Raw genomic sequence first — 12,193 nt, 5'->3', positions numbered from 1 at the left:
ACCATCATTTTAAAAGAAGAAATGTCTATGGTTGAAAAAAGATCTTCAATCTCAATTTCAGAAGACTCTGGTTTTATCACATGAATCTGATGCTGTTGGAGTTCTCGATGGTCTAGTGCTCAGGAGGTGCCTGGAGTGAGGCAAGTGCTTACCTTCTCCAGGATTCTGGCTGAACAGTTTGGGTCTGTATTCTTTGATGTTTAGAAGAATAAGAGGTGACCTTATGCAACATACACAGTCCTGGAGGGGAGCTGACAGGGTAGATTCTGAAGTGTTTCCATTGGCTGGAGAGTCTCAGATGAAGAGGACATAGTTACAAGATAAGAGGCAATCAATTAAAAACACAGCTCTTTCCATTAAAAGCAACAGCCTCCCCTCTGTGGACTCTGTCTACACCACTTGCTGCCTGGGTAAGGCAGCTGACATAATCAAAGACCCCACCAACACTGGGCATTCTCTCTTCTCCCCCATTCCCCATCAGCCAGAAGATAACAAAAGCCTGAAAATACAGGCTTGTACTACTAAGCTCGTAACTCCAAGCTCAAGGACAGCTTCTATCCCATTTTGAAATAGGGATTGCTGAACAAGTTTTGTGTTCTATTTTGCACAGAGAGCAATGGGTACCTGGAATGCACTTCCAGGAGTAGTGGTGGAGCCAAATGCGACAGAGGCATTTAAGTGGATCTTAAGTACGCACATTGATATGCAGAGAATGGAGGCATATGGACATTATGTAGGCAGAGAATGGAAGCATATGGACATTGTGTAGGCAGAGAATAGAGGCACATGAGCATTGTGCAGGCAGAGAATGTAGCTACATGGACATTGTGTAAGCAGAAAATGGAGACATTCAGACATTGTGTAGGCTGAATTGAAAGGTTTAGTTAGGTGCATAGTTTTTTTAATAGGCATCCGTTAGTCTCGTGAGACCATGGATTTGTGCCTTGGAAGGTTTCCAGGGCGCAGGCCTGGGCAAAGTTGTATGGAAGACTGGCAGATGCCCATGCTGCAAGTCTCCCCTCTCCACGCCACCAATGTTGTCCAAGGGAAGGGCACTAGGGCCAATACAGCTTGGCACTGATGTCGTCGCAGAGCAATGTGTGGTTAAGTGCCTTGCTCAAGGACACAATACATTGCCTCAGCTGAGGCTCAAACTAGTGACCTTTAGATCACTAGACCGACACCTTAACCACTTGGCCACGCGCCAACACAAGTGCATAATTACTAGTTTAATTAGTTCAGCACTACACCGTTGATCCAAAGGCCTGTTCCTGTGCTGTTCCTATGTTCCAAGACATTTGAGTAGATATTTTGTTTGTTAACGATGAACTCTTGAACTCACAACCTACTTTGTTATGGCCTTACAGCTTATTGTCTGACTGCATTGCACTTTTTCTGTGGCACTTTATTTTGCAATGCATTATTCTTTTTTCTTGTACTACTTCAATGCAATATTGGAATGAAATGATCTGTACGGATAGCGTATAAAACGGTTCCTTATTCTACCTTGGTACCTGTGACAATAATAAACCAATTTCATTTCCAAAACCAAAGTCTGTAAGGACTTCTCAAAGAAGTGCTTTAGTCTCTGAACCATGGAGAAAGTCTCCGCTTCATAGTGTTGTCCAACATCGAAACAGAATCTCATCCATCTTAATCATCTACGCCAAACTCATTCACATGCACTTCATCTTTTTCTGTCCAAATGCCTTTTAAATGTTGTACATATCATGCCCTCTGGCAGCTCATTCCTGACAATCAGCATATTCTGTGTGAAAGATATACCCTTCTCCCCTCTCACCTTAAACCTGTGCCCTCTAGTTTTAAACTCCTTCAAACCCAGTCTATCCAAACTCCTTTTGCAATTAAATTCTAGGCAACAGCCTGGTGAATTTCTTCCGCAGTCTTTCTAACATTACTACATCCTCCCAGAATGCTTCAAGTGGAGCCTGACCAATGTTTTGTACAGATACAGCATGATGTCCTGACTCTTGTGCTCAGTACCTCGATCTACAAAAGCAAGCATGATGGAGCGGGGCTCATTGGTGAGGCATCAGGGCAGGCACACTGCACCGATCAGATTCTGCAGCCATGTCCTAGATCTCTGATGTCTGGCTTCAACAACCCTTTGCATAAAGTACGACTCCCAGTGATGGACAAAATTAACCCCCTAAGGGGGCAGAGGAGGCTGCAGCTGCTGGAAACTGGAGCAACGAACAATCCTCTGAAGGAGCTTGGTGGGATGAGCAGCGTCTTTAGGGGGAAAGGGAACTGTCAATGTTTCAGGACAAAACCCTGCATCAGGACTGGTAGATAATTCCCACTGGTGAGTTTTACGAGGGCTCTTTGGTTGCACAGTTAGTGACATATTTGAATAACATCAGTCAATCCACTGCCCTTTGTAATTCAATTTATTATCCAGTTGAGACTGTAAAAAATGGCCCTGGCAGAAACTAGAGCATCAGTGGGCAGATCTTCATTATCTTCACTTGTACATCGAAACATTCAGTAAAATGCAGCATTTGTGTCAATGACCAATACAGTCTGAGTATGTGCTGTGTTGTCATGCTTCTGGCACCGATATAGCATGCCCACAACTTACAAACCTTAACCTGAACATCCTTGAAATGTGGGAGGAAACTGGGGCAGCCTGAGAAACCCACATGGTCACGGGGAGAACACAAAACTCCTCACAGACAATGGCAGGAATTGAATCCAGTTTGCTTGCATTATACTAATCACTATGCTAGCGCTTGCTGCCAGCGTAAAGGTTGGTGCAATGATTTACAAATAACTTGATTAAAAAAATTAATTTTTGGGGGCTCTACATGCCGAGTTATCCCATTACCCAGTGCTCCTGGTGTCTCTGCTCCAGGAGCTGCCAGTATCAGCTGATCTTCTACCCATTTCTGGTGTTGCCCAGGGCTCTGGCTCTGTCTGACACTCCTAGTGGTCACATCCGGGTCTGTCTATCTGGGTGACTGGGAATTTTGGTGTTGTGTGCCCAAATCTTTGAGCTCCTTGAGTCCACCACTTCCAGATTCTGTCACTTCCACAGCATGCCATTCCTGGTGTCCATCACTCCCAGAGTCTGCCACTGTTGGTGTCTAACATTCCCAGCGTCCTCAACTCCCAAACACGGTGATCTCCTTACCCCAGACTTCCACTGCCCATACTTCTGGTGTCCACCCATCCCAGCACATTGGACTCCAAGGCAATTCACACTGCCTGTCACTTGTGGTTATGTGGGCTCCCAGTGCCTTCTGCTCCAAGTCCGGGAATCCCCAGTGCTGAGAGTTTTCCTTACCCCTCCCAATGTCCTGGTGAGCAGGATTCCCAAAGCTCAGACAGGGTCTCAGAGAGCCCCAGTGTTGGGGCCTCTGTTATCTATTGCTTATGGAGCCCAGCAGTCTAGATCTCGACCTGTCCCTCCCAGTGCCCTGGGATTCTTGGATGCGTAGACTCCCAGTGTCTGCCGCTCCTGGAGTCTCAGTGCCTGGACCTCCCGCTCCTCATGTCCAGGACCCTTGGTTTCCGGGACTCCTAATGCTGGAGGCTGCTGTCATCCGACGTTCCCAGTACCCGGGATTCCCGGACCCCAGTCTGGGTCTCCGATTCCAGGGGTTCCTAGTAACCGTTACTTGGCCCCGCACACCGTCCCGTGGATTGGATCCCCTCCCGTGACTCCTGCAGTTCGCTCTCCGGAACGGGACCCCCGCGGACCCGGACCTCGCCTCGCCCGGTTCTCCGGACACTCGGACCATCCGGATCTACTGCCGCTCTCCCGCTCGGTGCCGGCTGGGGGCGCTGCCCTGTCCTCCCGCTGCCCTAATTCGGAGCGGGAGCCTCGGCCGCCGCCAGGCGCAGCCTCCGCCTGCCGTGAGTATCTCAGGGCTCGCCGCCCCCTACCGCGAGTACCGCCCCGCCCGGTCCCTCCATCCCCCGCCGCCTCCTGAGGCCTGGACTGAAGCCTCGGCCTCTGGTAGCAGCCCTTGCCCGAGTTGTAGCACCGTGTGTGGGCCTGAGACCGGGCTGCTGGTCGCGGCTTAACAGGCCCGGTCCTCCGCTCCCCTTCCCCAGGCACAGCCGGAAGGAATCACCGTGGGTCAGGGCGACTCTCTAGGGGCTGAGGATGACAGAGGCCGGGAGAGGGATGGAGGGATGATTAGGTTTAGTCGTGCTGTGCACGGATGTGTGCGTGTGCTACACGGTTGTTGTGGTAGTGGTGGTGCTGCTGCTGGGGGGTGGGGGGTGTGTGGTCTGCATGCATTTGTGAACCCATATGTTTGTAATGCCTGTGTAGAAATACAGACGCTGGTGTGAAGGACAATGTGTATGGTAAAGGAAGTGTGTGCACACGTTTGCTTACAAGTATATAGTGTGTCTGCATATTTAGGTTTGTCTGTGTAAATAAATATGTATGTACTACACGTGTTAATATGTATGTGTGTATATGTTAATGTCTACATTCGTGTGTATACACTGTAATTAAATGAGTGTCTGCCTAAGTAAGTGCCTACCTCTCAAATCACAGCACTGTTATCAGCTGCCTTATAGACAGGAATCTAACTTGGGTCATTTAAATACAGAAAGATAGAATTCAAGAGGGAATTATGGGTTGGAATCTAATCAAATGGTTCTGTGGGTTATCAAATGATTACTAGATAGCTGGGAGTGTCCCTTAGACTAGTCAGGAAGTTTAGTGGATTTACCTAACCCGTGACTCAGTCCCAGGTGTATAATTTATTTGAGTGTTGCAGGATGTTTATACGTGGAGTAACAGTTGCCAGAGAGTGAGTTACAGGCTGGAATCAAATCAATGTGTTTGGATGGTTTGTATATGGAATAATAGTCACCTGGGACCGGATCACTGGTTATAATTTAATGGGGAGGTTCAGTGTGTTTAAATATGGAATAACAGTTACCTGGGAGTGAGTTCAGGCTGGAATTGAGTTGAAAAGTTCAGATGTTCTTAAAGTGTAAAGGATCTGGAGAAATGAATATTTAATACACATACAACTATTTAATTAATCCAATATCTAAAGAGATGGGAACCTTGAACACTTTCAGCTGGTGTTTTCCCTTAAGTTATGTAGGGAAGGAGCTAGGTTTTAGTTTGGGCTCTAGGCTTATCTTGAAGGTGAGCGCTAGATTGTTGGATTAATTATCTCTCTTTTGTTTTCAGTGCGTGGCTCTGTGGACAAGACTAACCAAGCCTGCTTAGGTGGAGATGGGGTCGCCTTGACTGGAAACCATTTGCAAACCCAAGTACCTTCACAGAAGGATTTCCTGCCCAATATTCATCCCCTTGACCAGCACCACAAACGGGCTTGTTGCCTGATTGCTGTTTGTGGGATCTCAGCTGTACGTAGAAATGGTGTCTTTGCTACCTTCCAGAGGTGTATACATTTCAGAGGTACTTGGGAGGCCAGGGAGATGCTGGAGAAGCATTGTTCTTTATACTTTACATAACAAGATGAAGCCCAGACTTAATCTCTATGTACAATCTCAAGAGTAGATAAGACCAGAAACAGTATTTTACCCTAAGCGAGTCTGCCAACTCATTAGGGTAAAATATTGTTTCTTGTCTTATATTCTGGACATCTTGTCTGGGACCTCATTCTCAAAGGAAACAGTGCAAATATGTATTGTTGTAAATTCTGTTGTCTGTATTACTGTCTATGTACCTTCACTACAGTCTGCGCACTGTTACATATTCCCCTCTATTGATGCTTTCTGAACAGCGGAGTTTCTCCAGCATTTTGCATGTGATGCTCGAGGCATCAGTCATTAATTCTAAATCGGCTACTATTTTGTAGGCACTGTAAGTACTTGCCCAAGCAACAGGAGCTGCTATATGGAGCTGGGTATTCTCAGCAGTGGCTCACCTAATTCCCCATAAGCCGCCACACTATCAACAAAGCAGGTAAATCCTCTTGTGTTCCTGAATGGATCCAGATCTGGTGTTCCTGTAGCTGTACAGCCTACTGATTGGCATTTGGTAGTGTCGGTGGAGCGGGCGGCTCTCTGCTGCCTTCGTGCTGATCCCAACCTCGTCACCAAGCCTGCAGACAAGGATGTCTTCATTTTGGGACTGCGATTGATGTATGTTTGTTACTTAGGGGATCAGCGGATAGGGAGCAGTGGTGGGAGGGACTAAGGGACGGAGGAAAGGATCCACTGTGCTTCAGTGGACTGAGGTCCTCTCCTGTTCCCACTGGAGATGGGAAAGGGGAATGAATCCACTCATTAGGAACCCAAATGTGATGCTGGCTTTAAACTTTAATCACTGGTACGTGGTTGCACGAGAGAGCGTATGGAGGATATTCAGCAGGATGTTGCTGGGACCGGAGGACTTCAGTCCTGTGAGGAGCGAATAGGCTGAGCTTGTTTTCCCAGGAGCGAAGGAAGCTGGAGGGTGATCTGGTAAAAGCATTTAAGATTATGAGAAGCATTGATGCAGTAGGATAGAATCTCTTTCAAGTGGTGGGTTTATTAAAAGCAGGAGGATGTAGGAGAAGGGAGTTGATATCTAGTTGATATCTGGCATGCACTACCAGAGGAGGTCATGGAATAATGCAGCTTGGAAACAGGCCCTTCAGCCCATCTTGTCCATACTGACAAAGTTCACTACCTAAGTGTGTCCCCTTTGTTTTTGGCTCTAATCCTTCTAAACCCTTCCTGTCTCTGTACCTTTCCAAATGACTTTTAAAAATGATAATTATTTAAGTTTATTGATGTCATGGATGTAGATCTGCAGGGTACAAATATTTGTAAAATTAACTTATTTTCAGTAGCAATGCTGTATGTTGCTAGATGAGGTGAAATGTAAATTAACATTATTTGTACATAACGTGCATGTGCGTAGCTGTACCTGGGAGTGGTGCAGTCAGACATCATTCCTACGCTTAAGAGGTATTTAAACAGACTCTTCGGCTAGGCACAGAAGGATGCGGACCTCATGGGGGTGAGTGAGGTCAGTGTAGCTGAGGAGACCAGCATGGTTGCAATGGGAGAAAAGGCCTGTTTCTGTACTATACCACAGCGCTGCTGGAGCTCAGCAGACCGAATGGACATGGGACATTCGACATCTCAGGTCCAGGCCCTTCACCTGGCTGGCAGTCTCCCCTCTGCTCTTCAGTTCAGGTGAAGGGTCTTGATTGGAAATGCTGACTGCCCTCTTCCCTCCCCCGATGCTGCCTGACCTGCTGAGTCCTCCAATGCTTTACTCGTTACTCCAGATTCTGGCATCTGCAGCCTCCCCTGACACTGGGCTGGTGTGGGGCTCAGGGTGGGGATCTCTCCTCCTCATTTCCTCATGCTAAGTTATGTCCTGTGTCTTTTCTCCCCTCTACCACCCCATTCCGACTCGCAGCAGCCAGGAGCCATGGAGGCAGGAAGCAATGTGCTGTACGTGGAGTTCCCCAACTTCGGTAACAACCTGCTGGAGAGCCTGAACCAGCAGCGGATGGAGGGCAAGTTCTGTGACATCTCCATCCACGTGCAGGGCAAGGTGTTCAAGGCTCACCGGGCGGTGCTGGCCGCCTCCTCGCCCTACTTCCACGACCAGGTGCTGTTCCGCAATGCCAGCCGCCTGGTGCTGCCGGGAGTGATGGACTCGCGGGCCTTCGAGAGCATCCTGGCTTCCTGCTACGCCGGCCGGCTGGCGGTGCTGCCGGCCGACATCGTCAGCTACCTGACGGTGGGGAGCTTCCTGCAGATGTGGCACGTGGTGGACAAGTGCACGGAGCTGCTGCGGGAGAGCCAGCCGCCGACGCCTGCCCCCACCCCCAGCTGCCAGCGCCCCTGCCGCCCCGCCGACAGCCAGTCGCCCAGCAGCAGCAACTACTTCAGCCCCCGGGAGGCGGCGGAGGCCAGGCCCGAGGCTGAGGAGGTGACCATTAAGGTGGACGAGGGGGCGGAGGGAGGGGAGGAGGAGGAGGAAGATGAGGACGAGGAGGAGGTAGGTGGAACGGGGAACGGGGAACAGAGAGGGGGCCTATGGCACGCCGTCTGTTCCAAAGTAAACCAGCTGCACATGATCCCTATCCTTCCTTACCTGGTGTATTCCTGTGTGTCTGTCTAATAAATGCCTCTGTCACATCTGCTTCCACTGCCACCTCTAGCAGTACATTCCAGGCACCCGCCTCCCTCTGTGTATAAACCTGCTCCGCACATCTCCTTTGAACCCCTCCCTTCCCCACCTTAATCCTATGCTCCCTAGTGCCTGATATCTACTGTAGGAAAAAGAGTCTAACCATGTCCCTCATCTCAGCCTCTTGTAATTTTATAAACTTCCTACTACATCTCCCCTCAGGCTCCAATGCTTTAGAGAAAACAATCCAGTTTGTTGGACCTCTCTTTCTAGCTCACAATGCAGTCAGCATCCTGGTAAACCTCCTAGAACACAATGTAGGATGTAGAACACATCCTGGAAAAAACCTCTTTCTGGCACACGATGGAGGCTGCCTCTTGGTAATCCTTTTCTGTACCTTTCCACAGACTCCATATCCTTTGTATAATGGGGCAAACCAGAATTACAGTCAGAAATCCCAAGTGCATCCTAACCAAGGTTTTGTACGACTTCCTGACTCTTATACTTTAAGCCCCTAGTGATGAAGGCAAGCATGCCATTTGGCTTCTTTACCACTCTGTCTACTTGTGCCACCATTTTCAGGGCAATATGGATTTGGACAGCAAGATTCCTCAGTACAACAATGCTGTGCAGCATCCTGCCATCAACTGTATAATTTCCCCTTATATTTGACCTCCCAGCGTTCAACAGTTCACTGTTGCCTGGATTAAACCCCATCTGCTATTTCTCCACACATAACAGTTCTATATCCTTTCACGACCTTTATCACTGCCCACAGCTCCACTCATTTTTGTGTCATCTGCGGACATGCTAATCAATCCGTCTACATTTTGCCCAAGACACAAACAACAGAGCACTGATCTCCGCAGAACACTAGTCGCGGATCTCCAGTCAGAATAACAGGCTTGTTAATTTTGCACTCAACCTTCTTGATGCTTGCGCTCAAACTTTTCAACTCTTGTGCTTAAATTTTCTGATCATAGTCTGTGCTCTCTGTTGCTAATTGTGCTCTTGCTTGTATAATTTTGTACTGTTTACGTTCTTTGTGTGACTGTTGTCGCTGATGTGAAAGGTCTGTGATGCTGCTGCAAGTTGAGTTTCTCGTTGGCATGACTTGACTTTGACTTCCTTACACCGCAGGTGGAGGACGAAGAGGAGGAGGAGGATGAGGCGGACAAGGCCAAGGAGCTGGAGCAGAAGGTCACCAGCAACCAGGGGGCGGAGGGGACGGGGGAAGGAGGCTTGGCTGACAGCCTCTTCCAGCCACCGGCATACACCCCGGCGGGCCCAGCGCAAGCACCGCCCTCGCGCTGGGTCCTGGTCAAGAAGGAGAAGCCGGAGGAGGACCTGGTGCTGACCTGTGAGGAGGATGAGCACCATTTTGTGAAGACGGCGGGCTGCCGGCGGGCCGAGCCCCAGCCGCTCAGCATCAGCGACGTCTGCACCCTGGCCGGGCCCGAGCTGCTGGCGGCCGCCGAGGAGCCGTCCTTCGAGGAGCCAGGCGACCTGTGCGGCTCCTCTGAGGAGTTCACCTACGAAGGAACGGACGGGGGCAGCCCCCGGGGCGGAGGAGGAGATGGAGGCGGTGGCGGTGGCGGCGGAGGAGGAGGAGGTGGCGGCGGTGGCTGCTGCCCGCGGCCGGGCGCCGGGGGCCCGCCCGGGGGCTGCTGGCCGCAGGGCGACACTCGGCACGGTGCGGCTGGGGGCGGAGCGGGAGCGGGGGCCGGCGGCAAGATGTTCGCCTGTCACTGCGGCAAGGCCTTCACCCACCGGAGCCAACGGGACCGGCACATCAACATGCACCTCAACCTGCGGCCCTTCGGCTGCACCATCTGCGGCAAGAAGTTCAAGATGAAGCACCACCTGGTGGAGCACATGAAGATCCACACCGGCCTCAAGCCCTTCGAGTGCCACGTCTGCGGCAAGAAGTTCATGTGGCGGGACAGTTTCCTGCGGCACCGGGCCGCCTGTGAGAAGCTACAGCGGGCCACTGCCCTCCCGTAAAAATGGGACACCACCCCTCCCCTCACCTGAAAGGGATCTCCCTCCCGCCATGAGAGGGGTACTTCCCTTCCCTCCCACACTGCCCCACTCCATCCAGTCATTGAAAAGGAGACCCCCTCCCCATTTCTTCCTAACCTCTCCCCTCCCCAGGGAGGGTGATCCTCCCCTCCGCTCCCCTGAAAGGTGGTCCCCTCACCTCACCACTCCCCTCCTTGTCCGCTGGGCATCGCGAGGAGGGGATGGGGAGTTGGGTGTTGTTTGAGCTGGCTCAGCCCCCCCCCCCCCATCCCTCTCCCCCAGGATGGCCAGTTCCCTTGGTTTCCTGGTGACGGTCGGCATGTGCCGACACTCCTACCTGCCTGGAGCGGGGGCTGGCCTGGGTGTGGACACGAGAGGTTGGTGTATAGAGAGGGAACAGAAACAGCAGACTGAAGATTCAGCAGGTCAGGCAGCAGCTGTAGAAGCCCCGAGGGGCAGCTGCTGTTGTGGGTCGAGACCCTTCTTTGGGACTTCACTCCATTTGAATTGCCGACCGCCTCTCGGCCTTCACAGATGCTGCCTGACCCGCTGAGACTCGACAGCTTGTTTTATTTTTGTTGGTGGTGTAGGTGTCGATCCAGTCACTGCCACAGTACATTTTGGATTCGGAGTGGAGGATGTCAATGCTGTGGTTTCACTAGTCGTTCCCCCAAAACGTTGGGCATTTGGAGAGAGTGAAGGAAGCCCCTCGAACCATCTCCCGTTATCATTAAAGACCACTTTCAGGGGTAAAAGCATTATGGGATTGACTGGGCAGCTCTTTCAAGGAGCTGACACAGCTGGAATGGGCCAAATGGCCTCCCTGGCTGCTGTGTGATTCTGTGATTCTGAGCTACTCATGGAAAAGCTGATTTGGAATGTAGTTTTAACGCACAAAATGCTGGAGGAACTTAGCAGGTCAGGCAGCATCTATGGAGAGGAATAAAGGGTCAATGGTTTGAGCCAAGCCCCTTCATTAGCACTGGAAAGGAAGGGGTAATACACCTGAATAAAGTGGGGGGAAGGGGAAGGAGTACAAGCTGGAAGGTGATAGCTGAAGACATGGCCCATTCTATCAGATTCCTTCTTTTCCGGTAGTTTACCTTTCTACCTATCACCTCCCACCTTCTTGAGTCATCCCCCTCCCTCACTCCCCTACCTTCCCTCTCACCTGGCTTCACTTATCACCTTCCAGCTTGTACTCCTTCCCCTCTCTTCTCATTCTGGGTTCTGCCCCTTCCTGTCCAGTACTGACAAAGGGTCTCGGTCCAACACACCAACTTTTTATTCCCCTCCACAGATGCTGCCAGCTTTGCTGTGTTCCTCAAACATCTTGTGTGCGTGTGTTACCCTGAATCTCCAATATCTGCAGAATATCTTGTGTTTGGAATGCAGTTTTATATCCAACAGTGTTTACTGTCAGATCAGGTTGGCATTGTCTCATTCTCCAGAGGTGGATGGGTTATTATTGCTTTTATTGTGTCTTTGGTTTGTTTTAAATTCTTCCACCAACTCTCCTGTATCTCTGGCTGTACTTAGTTTTAACACAGTAGATAATTTAAGCTGTCTACAAAAACAATGGCTTTCCTATCTACTTTGTCAAGGTACTGTCATTTATAGGTGCTCTGCTTTCATGGGGTGACTGACTTGAGGACTTGAAGCTGCCGTTTCTGGTGCTGCATCTGTCAGTGTTACCCATTGCTGTCTTTCCCATTTTCCAGACATTTGCCGAACCATTGTCTTGTCGGACGTGTTCACCAACATGATCAGACTGACAGGTGTGGCATTACATGGTGAAGGAATGTAAAATATTGCTGGTTATATTAATCAGTAATTGAAAATACCTGTTTTTACTCCCCTTAGTCATACTCTGACAGATTTCAATCCCCATCCTCAGAGGAAGTGTTGGGATTCCTAATTTTTCTTTAGTTGGATATCTGGGGACTAGTGAAGCCACCTGTTGTAGAATTTGGAGCAAGAAACAAGCCTGTGGTAGAGCCCAGTGAGTCAGGGAGGAAAATGGACAGTCAATGTCTTATCCGGATGAAGGGACTCGATGCAAAACACAATTGTCGG

At 50.1% G+C, this 12,193-nt stretch overlaps 2 protein-coding genes across 13 annotated transcripts in view; one reads left to right on the top strand and one right to left on the bottom strand.

Moving 5' to 3' along the window:
* The window catches only part of LOC134346695 (ras/Rap GTPase-activating protein SynGAP-like), a 663,780-nt gene that overhangs the window by 23,687 nt on the left and 627,900 nt on the right, over window positions 1-12,193 (bottom strand). The gene's annotated exons all lie outside the window — the stretch shown is intronic.
* Window positions 3,810-11,083, top strand: LOC134346696 (zinc finger and BTB domain-containing protein 22-like). 5 transcript variants are annotated; one of them, XM_063048242.1, is made up of 4 exons: window positions 3,810-3,879; window positions 5,186-5,416; window positions 7,379-7,894; window positions 9,236-11,083. In XM_063048242.1, the coding sequence occupies exons 2-4, from the start codon at window positions 5,375-5,377 to the stop codon at window positions 10,097-10,099; spliced, it is 1,422 nt and encodes a 473-aa protein (XP_062904312.1). In that variant the 5' UTR covers window positions 3,810-3,879; window positions 5,186-5,374; the 3' UTR covers window positions 10,100-11,083. The 5 variants fall into 5 exon arrangements, with proteins under 5 accessions (XP_062904312.1, XP_062904309.1, XP_062904311.1 ...); XM_063048239.1 differs by having other exon boundaries at window positions 7,379-7,963; XM_063048241.1 differs by having other exon boundaries at window positions 3,816-3,879; window positions 5,186-5,364; window positions 7,379-7,963.

Source organism: Mobula hypostoma, chromosome 5 (genome assembly GCF_963921235.1).
Source record: "Mobula hypostoma chromosome 5, sMobHyp1.1, whole genome shotgun sequence".
Taxonomy (NCBI): domain Eukaryota; kingdom Metazoa; phylum Chordata; class Chondrichthyes; order Myliobatiformes; family Myliobatidae; genus Mobula; species Mobula hypostoma.
Note: the sequence above shows the minus strand (reverse complement) of the source record. Positions and strands in the feature narration are given on the sequence as shown.